General features: G+C 44.4%; 1 protein-coding gene across 1 annotated transcript; it reads right to left on the bottom strand.

The window, feature by feature from the left end:
* LOC308485428 (placenta-specific gene 8 protein-like) lies at nucleotides 1-13,356 on the bottom strand. The gene is made up of 5 exons (XM_081021311.1): nucleotides 13,175-13,356; nucleotides 8,016-8,135; nucleotides 5,609-5,733; nucleotides 3,122-3,230; nucleotides 1-235 (listed from the first exon to the last, which is right to left on the bottom strand). The coding sequence occupies exons 2-4, from the start codon at nucleotides 8,122-8,124 to the stop codon at nucleotides 3,126-3,128; spliced, it is 339 nt and encodes a 112-aa protein (XP_080877437.1). The 5' UTR covers nucleotides 8,125-8,135; nucleotides 13,175-13,356; the 3' UTR covers nucleotides 1-235; nucleotides 3,122-3,125.
* Nucleotides 13,357-14,128: the final 772 nt, after the last annotated feature.

The following is a 14,128-nucleotide window of genomic DNA, read 5'->3' as shown; positions in this document are numbered from 1 at the left end:
TGACATACACAGCACGAGGCTCCTTTTTATTATTTCTTAAACAAATTTCCAGTAACAAAATTACCTAAATATTTATGTATTCTAAAAAGTTATATGCTTTTCCATAATCTTAGGTCCAAGGCATCATCTTTCAGAGATTAGAATATGGGCCAAGCAATGTTTGACTTGATTATGAAGGGTAATGGCAATGAGCAGAAAGGACTTCTGGACCCTCTCTTGTTGAATGTGTGCAAATCTGAAAGAGAAGGGAGAAAACACCGGTCACTCAGAGCAGAACTGAGAGAAATCATTCCCACACGTTTCATGGGCAACTGTTTTGTCACAACCCACTCTGAGAACCCTGCAGCAGAAAAAAACACCACACACACACACACACACACACACACACACACACACACAAATGTTAGGGCCAAATGATACGCACTACTACTAGTAGTAGTAGTAGTAGTAGCAGCAGCAGCAGCTTTGGGTAATGGTTTTCATTGGGACCATAAAGTGGCGTTAAAGGGTTTTAAAACGCCTCTGCCCTTCTTGTGGTCCCAATCCTGATCAGGCTTTCCTGCAGCTCTTTTTTAAAGTAGTTTGCTTGGGGAAAGGTACAAGGCTGGTCTATGTAATGGCACTGGTAATGCCGCAGGTGGCGCTGTGGTCTAAAGCACTGAGCCTCTTGGGCTTGCTGATCAGAAGGCTGGCAGTTCGAATCCGCTCAATGGTGGTTAGCTCCTGTTGCTCTGTCCCAGCTTCTGCCAACCTAGCAGTTTGAAACCACACCAGTGCAAGTAGATAAATAGGTACCACTGCAGTGGGAAGGTAAACGGCATTTCCATGCACTTTGGTTTCCCTCACGGTGTCCCGTTGCACCAGAAGCGGTTTAGTCATGCTGGCCACATGACCTGGAAAGCTGTCTGCAGACAAACGCCGGTTCCCTCGGCCTGAAAGCGAATGAGCGCCGCAACCCCATAGTTGCCTTTGACTGAACTTAACCGTCCAGGGGTCCTTTGTTGTTGCTGTTGTTTAGTCGTGTCCGACTCTTCGTGACCCCATGGACCAGAGCACGCCAGGCACTCCTGTCTTCCACTACTCTCGCAGTTTGGTCAAACTCATGCTGGTAGCTTCAAGAACACTGTCCAACCATCTCATCCTCTGTCGTCCCCTTCTCCTTGTGCCCTCCATCTTTCCCAACATCAGGGTGTTTTCCAGGGAGTCTTCTCTTCTCATGAGGTGGCCAAAGTATTGGAGCCTCAGCTTCAGGATCTGTCCTTCCAGTGAGCACTCAGGGCTGATTTCCTTAAGAATGGATACGTTTGATCTTCTTGCAGTCCATGGGACTCTCAAGAGTCTCCTCCAGCACCATAATTCAAAAGCATCAATTCTTCGGCGATCAGCCTTCTTTATGGTCCAGTTCTCACTTCCATACATCACTACTGGGAAAACCATAGCTTTAACTATACGGACCTTTGTTGGCAAGGTGACGTCTCTGCTTTTTAAGATGCTGTCTAGGGGTCCTTTACCTTTACTTTTTTACCTACTCACCACTCAAGGAAATTGCATCAAAATCAACACCATTTACATTCGCCATGCAGCTGTCCGTAGGAGATGGGTCATGGGTGGAGGGCAAGCTTGTTTGTAAGTGATTTGTATATTGCAAGGAACCTGTGTACACCAGTGTTCCTTCTCAATGGCGTACTTGATGGCAGGGTTGTGGAACCTCAAGTCTAGGCCTCTCTACCTGACACTTGGGACTCACCCTAGGCCATGCCCCTTCTCCAGTCCATTACCATGCCCCAGGCCACAATCCCAGCAGCTCTGCCCCTCTCCCATCTTGACTGTTTTTGCCTGGCTGGACTTTGTCTTTGAAGATTAATAATGAACCTTCCTTGCCTGGATGGAGGATAGAGAGAGGTGTATTGAAATTAGACTACTGGGCAAAGGTAAGATTCGCATTCGCCACTCTAGCCACTTTTGCCTCTGACCAAGCCTGTTTTGATATTTTGCTTCTGGCCCAGCACACCTCAGGCATGTGAGTGTTGCCCAGAGGGGAAATGACCCCTGCACTCAAAAATGTCCCCCATTCCTCCTGTATAGTTAACAATTATAAGCAGCTCAGTTAGTTACAGCATGGTGCTGACAATACCAAGGTTGCAGGTTTGATCCCCGTAAGGGACACCTTCATTGGGGGGGGGGGGGCGAGGAGGTCCTCAGGGTCTTAGCCCAGAAATGGAAGCAAGAAGAAATCCTGACGAAAGAAGAATGGCAGACAAAATTAATGGACTACGCAGAATTAGACAAAATGACTGGAAGGATTCGAAACCAGCGGGACCAGAGATTTACAGAAGATTGGAAGAAATATATGAACTATTTGAAGAGCAACTGTAATCAACAAATTACGCTAGCAGGACTACAAGAAGTTTTGTAAAGAGAAATCTATGAAATATTGCAAAATAGAGAAAGAAGAGAGATTAGTTATGAGATTTAAAGGTAATAATGAAAGTAAGAAATGTATGCTAAGTGATTAGATTGGAAAATTTTCGGATGTGATTGATGGAAGTCCAAAAATAATTGTATAAGGTGTAAAAGTATGTTTAATTATTTGAAAATGATATGTTAAAAAACTAATAAAAAATTATATACAGAAAAAAGGAGGTCCTCAGGGTCCCTTCCAACTCTACAATTCTATGGAAGTGAGAGCTGGACCATAAAGAAGGCTGATCGCCGAAGAATTTATGCTTTTGAATTATGGTGCTGGAGGAGACTCTTGAGAGTCCCATGGACTGCAAGAAGATCAAACCTATCCATTCTGAAGGAAATCAGCCCTGAGTGCTCACTGGAAGGACAGATCCTGAAGCTGAGGCTCCAATACTTTGGCCACCTCATGAGAAGAGAAGACTCCCTGGAAAACACCCTGATGTTGGGAAAGATGAAGGGCACAAGGAGAAGGGGATGACAGAGGACGAGATGGTTGGACAGTGTTTTTGAAGCTACCAGAATGAGTTTGACCAAACTGCGGGAGGCAGTGGAAGACAGGAGTGCCTGGCGTGCTCTGGTCCATGGGGTCACGAAGCGTCGGACACGACTAAACAACAACAACAACAAATGATTTAACACTGTAAATGACACCAACCTTCTTAGAAGATCCCCATGTCTTTTCTTTTGTTGATGTCCCTCTTGAGCTGGCAAAGGGCACAATGAGGGCAGAACCACATAGCACAGAAGTCCCCCAGGAGAGATCCCTGTTGAGTAGAAGTACAATTTCAGGTGCCATTATCGTTGTGGGAAGAGAAACGATACACACAGCAGAAGAAAACTCACAAAGGGGCTTAGGGTCAACCACACATTAACAGGGGAGGGTGCAACCAATGCAGTGGAATATTATTATTTATTTATTTATTTATTTATTTATTTATTTATTTATTTATTATTTATACCCCACCCAACTGGCTAGGTTTCCCCAACCACTCTGGGCAGCTTCCAACAAAAGATTAAAAATACATTAAAACATCAGTCATTAAAAACTTCCCTAAACCTTGGTTCTCAAACTTAATCCATTCCAGAAGTCAGTTCAACTCCTGAAACTATTTGAAAACCAAGGCGCAGCTTCCGATTGGCTGCAGGAGCTTCCTGCACTCAAGCGGAAGCCGAGACAGACATTCGGCTTCCGAAAAATGTTTGAAAGCCGGAACACTTACTTCCAGGTTTTCGATGTTTGGGAGCTAATTTCCTCGTCCACTAAGCCATTCGAGAACCAAGGTTCCACTGTACAATGGTACCTTGGGTTAAGAACTTAATTCGTTCTGGAGGTCTGTTCTTAACCTGAAGCACCACTTTAGCTAATGGGGCCTCCTGCTGCCACTGCGCCACCGCTGCACGATTTCCATTCTCATCCTGAGGTAAAGTTCTTAACCCGAGGTAATATTTCTGGGTTATCGGAGTCTGTAACCTGAAGCGTATGTAACCTGAAGCTTCTGTAACCCGAGGTATCACTGTACATACATTTGCACGTAACTCATTACAGTACTGCAAAAACAACACACCCCTCTTTCTTCACTTTTTAAGTGCCCCCCCCCATCACTTTTTTAAAGAACGGATTTTTCCACCATGAAAATGTGGTGGCACCAGTCCTCCTTGAATTCCCCTTCATTGCCCCATGATGCATCTGAGGAAGGTCATGGCCTCATGGCATCATCTCCTTCCAGGTTGTGCTGGTCCCAAGGAACCCTCTTTCCTACAAAATAAAGAATCTGGAAGGATGTTATGTCAGGGCATCCTTCCTCAGGTGCATTTTATGTCAGACTGGCTCAGAGCAGAGCAGAATCACTGCTGCCACTTTTTCAGGGTGAAAGGACCTCAGGCCAGTGAAGTAAAACACCTGCTTTGCATGCAGAAGATTCAGTCCTCAGAATCTCCAGGTAGGACTGAGGAAGATTCCCTACCTGAAACCCAGGAGAGCCACTGTAGATGACACTGAGCCAGATGGCCCAATGGTCTAATCCAGGCACCCCCAAACTCGGCCCTCCAGCTGTTTTGGGACTACAGTTCCCATCATCCCTGACTACTGGTCCTGTTAGCTAGGGATGATGGGAGTTGTAGTCCCAAAACAGCTGGGGGGCTGGGTTTGGGGGTGACTGGTCTAATCCAAGCACGTTCAACTTCCATTAGGTTGTGATCCACCATCCAGTATCAAAAACTGGCAGTCATCTAACACACTCTCCCACATCTAACACACTCACCTCCCAGGACATTCTATACAAGATCTCAAAGTAGCTGTTTTACTACAAAGGAATTTCAGAAATAGACTGGAAAGAGAAGCTGCTGAATTACAACTCATTACCAAACTTAAAACAATGGAGAAACCTGGTTTGAACAAAGACATTGGATTCTTATCTCATTATACATGACTAAGCCATTTCTCACCTTCTCACCCCTTGCCTTTTCCTGTAAGACCTATTACAGTCGTTAAGAGTCGTCAACAGGCTCATCTCAGCTATCTGCCAATCTCCGATTCCCACCACCCTTCTAAGTAATACCCCTCCCCACCTTCTCAATATATAGAAGGATCTGGTAACTTCTGTTTCAGTGTATCTGAAGAAGTGTGCTTGCACACGAAAGCTTATACCAAGAACTAACTTAGTTGGTCTTTAAGGTGCTACAGGAAGGAATTTTTCTATTTCGACACTCTCCCACTGTCATTCTTCAACTTAAATATATTATCAGGTAGGTAGCCGTGTTGACCTGACACAGTAGAAATATATATAGACCCTTATATATAGTGAGAGGGTGGGGAGGGGTATTACTCAGAAGGGTGGTAGGAATGGGTGATTGGCTGATAGGTGTGTAAATCCATGCCTCCTAACCTAAGTCCAACACGCAAAAGATTTAAATTACACCACCCTCGGCCAACTCATTCATATTTCATCTCATGATGAGCTGCTGTGCTTCACCACTTTACCACTGGTGTTTATATGTCCCAAGTAGGACATGAGAACTCTTAGGTCCTCTTTTAATGTTAAGAGCAGGTGAACTTTTAAATTTCGCAAACAGAAATAGAAAAGCGAGCAGCTGAGAGTTCCTCTTCCGTACACGTACACAGGATTCAAGTTCACACACTTACCGGGATCCCATATTTTGTCCGGTAGACGGACCTCATTGCCATGCTTGAGCCACAGAGGCAGCATTCCTCCATAGCTGAAGCTATCTGGCATCCCAAAATGAGGGGGCAAAACAGCCCACAGAGGCCTGGATAGAGACAGAACAGACATGAAATGCCTCTCTAGGAGATCACTCGGGAGAGTGGAAGCAAGGCGAAGGTTAGCCACAACTAGAGTAATGGATAAGCCTTACGAAGCATCACAGGTTCTAGCAAAAGTTCTTAGAGGGCCTGCCCCTTGTGAACATTTGTCTATATTGCCTTACAGAACTACAGTTCTCAGAGTGCTATAACACATAGCTGTCAACGCTTCCCTTTTTTAAGGGAAATTCCCTTATTCCGAATAGGATTCCTCACAAGAAAAGGAAAAAGTTGACAGCTATCGTATAACAATCCATCTTTCTTCTCAGGGAATTATGGGAACTGTCCAGGGCAGGATTTAGGTTTGATGAGGCCCTCAGCAATTGAAGGTAATGGGGCCCTTTATATGGCCAGCTGTCCTTTGTCAACAACAAATTGCCACTGTTTTTTGTGTTGAATATATGCTATATAGTAATTTATGGACCTAATAGGGATCTAAAGCCATTTGCACGTGTTGCCATGCAACCAGTCCATGCAGAATGTAGGCACCCTGTATATAGAAATGAGCAAACCAGTGATATTTTAGGGAGCAGGCTAGCAGGCGGGGCCCATTACTTACATCATAGGAGCCTACACAATACACTGTTGCTGTATGTAGGTTTTATTTTATTTGTTTTTTATCTTCTACTTTGGAAATGTACATCCAGGTTTTTTCCTTTAATTTTTTGGGAGCCCCCAAGAGAGTGTAGCTTATACAGTATGTAAATCCGGTACTGGAACTGTCGCTCTCTGAGGGGAACAGGGGACCCCTAACAACTCTCAGCAACCCTGAACAAACTACAGTCCCCAGGATTCTCTGCGGGAAGCCATGGCTGTTTGAAGTGGTATGATCCTGCTTTCAATGTCTAGTGCAGATGGGACCTAGGCGATAGCAAGGTTTTCAAGTATTATTATTGTCTGTGACAGATTAGCATGGAGAATTTGAGAGAGGGGCAGAAATAATCAAGCCGAGGATAGGTACTTCTTTCCTTTTCTTTGATGGAGTTCCTGTCTTTTTCAGGGCTGCATTCCCACCGGGGAAACTTTCTGTGGGTCACGTGCAAGCGGTGGGCGGGGCCAGGGGTAAAAGTGGGTGGAGCACTGGATGTAAATTTTAACTATGTATAGTAGGTTATGTTCTCCACACAACTCTCTATCCTCCGTCCAGGGAATCAGAGTTGAGGACATATTTTAGTCAGATAAGGGCACTCTACGAGGGTGTGGAGCAAGGCCAGCAAGGGGTGTGATCTGGGGAGGGTGTGTACCCTGGGGAGAGTCCCAAGGGGCAGATAGAGAGGCTGCATTTGACCCCTGGGCCTGAGATCCCCCATTCCAGTGTAGACTGGATAGGTCTGGTCCTCATTTGCCCATCTGACGTGAAGCCCGTCTGCAAAACTGCAGCAACGCAGAGATAATTTATTATGGTCGGAGACCAGCTTATAAAACACACTTGGGGGTACAATCCCAGAAGGAAAACAAACATTTGAAACAATGTGCAACAATAAATTTAAAATTTATAAATGCAATAAGAATATAGACACTTAAAACTTTAAGATAAGCTACCGCAGAGAGATGACCCAGAGTCATCCATGGAACCGAGTTTGGGGGTTTTCTTAATGAACTAGTTTGGGTTAGGGGATGGTCTGCGCCTGCAGAATCTGGCGACCATATGATCTTTGCCTGACCATATGATCTTTGCCTGACAGGAAAAGGTCAATTTTTTGCTTTACCGGGAGGTCAGCGAGCCTCACCAGCAAGGGATCAATGGTCTCACTACGTGCCTCTTCATAAAAGGGACATCTAAAGAACAAGTGCTCTGGGCTTCCTATATCCCCCAATGAACAGGCGCAAAGTCTCTGAACATAAGGGACTTTTTTAAAGGATCCTTCCAGGCCCAGTGAGGGCAGAGCCAAGCTTCTGGAGAGTGTAAAAGCCCTTCTTGCAACAGCAATGCAGTGTCTTCATTGGAGGAGAACTACAGATGGCTGGAGTTAGTTGATAGCAATCAAAGTACAAAGAACAATAAGAATAGCACAACATCTGTGTGGAGTGCATATTTATTCTGCCATGCCCGACCCGGCGAGCCTTTCCCTTGATAAACAACCGGAAATGGCAGGAAAGAGTTTCTGTTCTCATCGTAAGAAGCTTGTGGCCTGGAAAGGCATTCTATCCGTCCAGCACAAAACTCATCACACTCAATGAGGCATCATTGCCACAGCCACATCTTTGACCTCCCCCCCCCCCCACTTACACACTCCGCAGTCACTGCAACAGTCCATTAAGTCCGTCTGCCATTGAGGGCTTTGGTGCTGGGCAAGCACCACCTGAGGCTGGTTCATGATCACCGCCTGAGTGTTCATTGCAACGATGGCTGAGAAAAGAAAGAGAACCAAAAAACCAATTGTTAAATGCAAACATGGAAGTGAGAGCTGGACCATAAAGAAGGCTGATCGCCGAAGAATTGATGCTTTTGAATTATGGTGCTGGAGGAGACTCTTGAGAGTCCCATGGACTGCAAGAAGATCAAACCTATCCATTCTGAAGGAAATCAGCCCTGAGTGCTCACTGGAAGGACAGATCCTGAAGCTGAGGTTCCAATACTTTGGCCACCTCATGAGAAGAGAAGACTCCGTGGAAAAGACCCTGATGTTGGGAAAGATGGAGGGCACAAGGAGAAGGGGACGACAGAGGACGAGATGGTTGGACAGTGTTCTCGAAGCTACCAGCATGAGTTTGACCAAACTGCGGGAGGCAGCAGAAGACAGGAGTGCCTGGCATGCTCTGGTCCATGGGGTCATGAAGAGTCGGACACGACTAAACAACAAATGCAAACAACCATCATACTGAGTTTTTAATAATAATAATAATAATAATGATAATAATAATTTTATTTGATTTTACAAGTGTAGAGTTATAACAATACAAATCACATATCCATATTTAGAGATTTCTCTGAATCTCAAGACTTCCCGCCTTCCCCTCCATGGGTCCTATTGTCAATCTTTTCGACTACGTATTATTTCATAATCCATATTTTGTATCTCTCCACATTGTTCATAATATTTGCTACATTACAAGTGTTATTAGAATCCTGCTAACGTTTCCATCTGCTTACAATGGTCTCCTAAATAAATTATAATTTCCCCCCATTCTTTATTGGCTGCTCCTGCAGGCCAATCAGGTTGCTGATTCACTTCATCCAGGAGCCTGATTGGCTGCTCCTGCAGGCCAATCAGGTTGCTGATTCACTTCATCCAGGAGCTTGATTGGCTGCTCCTGCAGGCCAATCAGTTCACTGATTCACTTCCACCTGGAGCTGGATTGGGTGGCTTCTGCGGACCAATCAGGCTGCTGCATTCTGGATCCTATTGTTCTAGGATTCAGCTCAGTACGTAACACTGAGCTATATCAAAGTTCAGCAAGTTTTTTTCTCATTTTGGTGCCAGGTTAAGCTATGCCATTTTGCTTGGACAATTTAAGATCATGAGTGACTTGTCAGATTTTGGCTGGCACACATGCATCTGAGACTATAGAAATGTGTATATAGGTGAGGTGCATTGTTAAGAAATGAGCAATTAAAAAAAGTTTGTTTATGTTTCCTGTTTTCTTTTCCCAAGCAGAGATAATGTGTAAGCGGGTGTCAGCTCCCTCAAAAAGGTCAACAACTTTGGGGTCCCCCCCTTAAAAAAGGTCAACAACTCTGGGAAACAGGGAGAGAGGCACTTGAGGGATCTTTGCAAAACAGCGCCAGATATGCTTAATAGGGCCTTGAGGGCAGTATACAAAACTAGTTACCATATTTTCCCGTGTATAAGACGCCCCCATGTATAAGATGCCCCCTACCTTTGGGGGCTCCAACTTAAGAAAATGGGGGGAGGATTGCCCTGTTTATAAGAGCCCCCTCCCACGATTTCTAACCTTATTTTACAGGGGGAAAATCTAGTCTTATACACGGAAAAGTATGGTAGTTAGTTAATTAACAATAGTGTGAATGGGAGTAAAAAAATCAAGTGCTGAGAATTTATGCAACAGACAGATGTATGAAACAGTCCTTAAGGATGTGTCAGCTGAAACAACAACTAGGGAATGTTAAGAATTACCGTATTTTTTGCTCTATAAGACTCACTTTTTCCCTCCTAAAAAGTAAGGGGAAATGTGTGTGCGTCTTATGGAGCGAATGCAGGCTGCACAGCTATCCCAGAAGCCAGAACAGCAAGCGAGATCGCTGCTTTCGCTGCGCAGCGATCCCTCTTGCTGTTCTGGCTTCTGGGATTCAGAATATTTTTTTTCTTGTTTTCCTCCTCCAAAAACTAGGTGTGTCTTATGGCCTGGTGCGTCTTATAGAGCGAAAAATACGGTAGTCTGGCGCACGTGTGGCCCAGCATACATGTGTGATGTCACATGGGAGGAGGAGGGGCCCTGGCCCTTTCCATGAACATTTGGGGGGCTTTGCCTCCCCCCCGGGCCCCCAAAGGCACCCCCTGGTCTGGTGAATCAGGTCTTAATGCAGGACAGACAAAATCCTCACACATTCTTAAGATAACGTGATCAAAAGGACCGGCGGTTCAAAGAGGAGGGGGAACAAATAAAAGATTGAGATTTGAGAAGGATAAGGAGAAACCACAGGTGGGAAAAGAAATCAGGAAAATAAACGGTTGCAGAGGCAATGCGGCTATGGAGGACAGACTGAACTCTCTCCAAGGTTTTGAATGAAAGAAAGAGGTAGGCAAAATGAATGAGGCAATAATCACTCCCAGAGAAGAGGCTGGGCGAAGGAGATTTCAAAAGAAGGGAAATAATGGCCTGCTTTCAGCCTGAAGGCGGGGGTGAGGGTGGGGGACCCAGAAGCTAAACTGAAAATGTGCAGAACCATAGAAAGGAAAATGGCAATGAAGAAACAAGATGAAATAAGCATGCTTCAGCAGAAAGCAGGACTCCTGCTCTTTCATAGCTGTGCCCCAAAGGGAAATTTTGGCAGGTGGAACTGGTCATGCAGAGGTGGAAACGGTTTCCCCTTGCCCAAAAATTCCCACTAGGAAACTGGACGGCCTCCATCCAGTATACCTGAAGGAGCGTCTCCACCCCCATCGTTCTGCCCGAACACTGAGGTCCAGCGCCGAGGGCCTTCTGGTGGTTCCCTCCCTGCAAGAAGTGAGGTTGCAGGGAACCAGGCAGAGGGCCTTCTCGGTAGTGGCACCCGCCCTGTGGAACGCCCTCCCACCAGATGTCAAAGAGAAAAACAACTATCAGACTTTTAGAAGACATCTGAAGGCAGCCCTGTTTAGGGAAGCTTTTAATGTTTAATAGATTACTGCATTTTAATATTCTGTTGGAAGCCGCCCAGAGTGGCTGGGGAAACTCAGCCAGACGGGCGGGGTATAAATAATAAATTATTATTATTATCGAAAGGTCGAAGGATGACTGATTTGTATTTCATTCAACCAGCCTCACAGCAGCCTAGCGAGTCTTGGAAAACAGTGATCTATGCAGAATAATGTCAACATTTAAAAACAGCAGCGTCTCCCTTTCTTACAACCATGGAGAAAAGTTTAAGAAGAAGGGGGGAAAGCCTGCAAAAAAGTCTGTTGCTTTCTCAGTGTTATTGCATTATTGCCATCTGAAGGGGCCATCTTGAACTGAGAATTATAAAATCATAGAACTGTAGAGTTGGAAGGGACCACAGTGGTCATCTAGTCCAACCCCCTGCGATGCAAGAATCTTTTGCCCAAAGTGGGGCTCGAACGCACAACTCTGAGATGAAGAGTCTCATGCTCTACTGATTGTGCTACCCCACCGAGCTTTATTCAACGCAATATAAGCAGGACAACATCCCCCCCTCACAACAAAATATTTGCTGTAAACAAAGTTACAGGATTTCAGCAGAAATTACCGGGCCTGCATATATTGGAAACTAAGCAGCCCAAAACCTTTGCTGAAGCAAACAGCACTGAAAACGAGATCATGTATTATAAGGCTGCCATATTTCTACAAGTTGGTGAGCTTTTTTTAGGCAATTGAGCTCAGAGTAGTTGAGTCTTTTTGGGAAATTGCCTCCCTGCTCAGGACGTATGGCAACCCTTATGTATTATGACTCGGATACCATTTTGAGCTCAAATCATCATGCATGCTTGATAGAAAGGACATCTCAAGTAACCCCCTCATGTACACAGAGGTACCTCTGCCTCAATAAATATTATGCCATCCCTCCCTGCGAAGTACAGTGGTACCTCGGGTTAAGTACTTAATTCCTTCCGGAGGTCCGTTCTTAACCTGAAACTGTTCTTAACCTGAAGCACCACTTTAGCTAATGGGGCCTCCTGCTGCCTCTGCGCCGCCGGAGCACGATTTCTGTTCTTATCCTGAAGCAAAGTTCTTAACCTGAAGCACTGTTTCTGGGTTAGCGGAGTGTGTAACCTGAAGCGTATGTAACCTGAAGCGTATGTAACCCGAGGTACCACTGTATACACAAAGTATCAAATGTGGTGACAGTAATGATAATACAACAAAACAACAACACCACAAACTGGCTTATAAGTATAAAACCAAATTTACTAGAATAATAGCTAGTAAATAGCTAGTAAAAGCCTGGAGATACTGTAAACATGGAGGCTTTGTCTTGCACATGGCACCTTAGTATGTTAGCTATTATTCTAGTAAATTTGGTTTACTCCCTGCAGACATATTCTGTCAGATGTCAGTCACAATGAAGTCCCACTAAAATGTGAGGGACAGAATAGGTGTGACTTCAGCCCTATGGGACTGGCAAGCCAGTCTTATCCACACCACTGCCTACTTTGTCGGCTCTCGTTTCCTTAATTCTGAGGTCTCTCACAACCCCTTCCAAATTTACCAAACACCCCACTTCTGCAACTTGAATATATTAGGAAAACCAGGCAAAGGTATAATTCAAATTTGCTTATCTTGTAAAACAAATTGGAGTGCTTTGAGATGGGAGTTTAATACCATAAACGAGTTGTTGAGATATTGCAGAGCTGAAGTTGGCACCAAGTTGGATTTCTTAAAAAACAAGGACAACATTGGGTTTCCTCTGAAAATGGTAAGTTCTGGTTATATGCAGGGGAAACACAGGCTGGCATTTTGATGACGACAGACACCCATTCCATAATAAACACCCATCTGGAAGCACACATGGCACAGCCAATTTGGGACTTTCTGTTAATAAAATTAGCCTGTATACAGTATGTATACGCAGAAATGATTAGAAGCTCTGCTTTTGCTTTCCAAAATTTTATGTTTGTCTTCCAGTAATTTTATTTTTCTCCATTACTTTTATCTTGCCTTCCCTGGAGACAAGAACATTTCCAAGTCAACTCTTAAGAACTTCTAAACAATTGGACAAAATAACCTTGTAGCATTCAATGAGAGATAATGTTGCCCCGTGCCACCTACCTGGTGCTTAGAAGGAGACAAGGAACCCTCTTCGCTGAAGCCAAGTGTAAATGCAGAGTTACTCCGCTGTGGCAGACAACCTTTCAGCTTTCCAAGATCGTCACTGGCTGTTTCCCTACAAGGAAGTGGTGGTCAAAATCATCCAAGCTGATAACTGCTCCTTCTGGACTTAGTCAGTAAGCAGTTTTGCAAGAACATAAAACAGGTCTTTGGGTAATAAAGAAATTGTACATACAAAGATTGTACATACAATTGAAACGTTATTCAAAAGTTATTTTAAAGCACTAATTAGATTTATGTCTTTTGTATAAACAGGAAGTAGGTGTGTATTGTGTGGAGAAGATCTCATTCAGAAAGTCCTGGTTCTTTGAGATTTTATTTTGAACTAGGGTTCCATCCTGGTCACAGTAGACTGCAATTTTATGCGTACTAACTTGGGAGTAAATTCCACTGAACACTGAAACTCTGAGCAAGGTGTTTACGATTGCTCCGCGAAACATTTTATTTCCCAACAGAACATACAAGACTGAATAATGATAATAAAATGAAGTTTGCCTAATTCCTCCCCTTGTTCTGTACAAGTATTCCCGGCTTTGTGATAGGCAGAAATCCAACAGGAGAAGTTATCCTGGCGTGGTGTGAAGAGAAAAATTCTCCTCTGCACCTTCTTTGTGATTCCTTTGGTGGCAGTGAAAAAGCTTTTTATTTCCCCAGAACTTTTATGTTGTACAGTATTATATTCAGAACCTTTTTTCTAGAAAAATAGGTGCCCTTTTGACCTTTTTTTAGGGGGAACACCCAGCCAAAACTGTCCTGCAGTCCTGAGCACCTTGCCATAACGCCACAGAGGTGCCAGAACGCGCCAAAGAGGTGAATTCATGTCCCCCCCAAAGCCCTGTTATATTGTTTTTCTCATTCTTATAGCATTCTTATGTGTTTTAATTGCTATTTTAA

The sequence above is a fragment of the Podarcis pityusensis genome (genome assembly GCF_964106645.2).
Source record: "Podarcis pityusensis genome assembly, chromosome: 9".
Taxonomy (NCBI): Eukaryota; Metazoa; Chordata; class Lepidosauria; order Squamata; family Lacertidae; genus Podarcis; species Podarcis pityusensis.
Note: the sequence above shows the minus strand (reverse complement) of the source record. Positions and strands in the feature narration are given on the sequence as shown.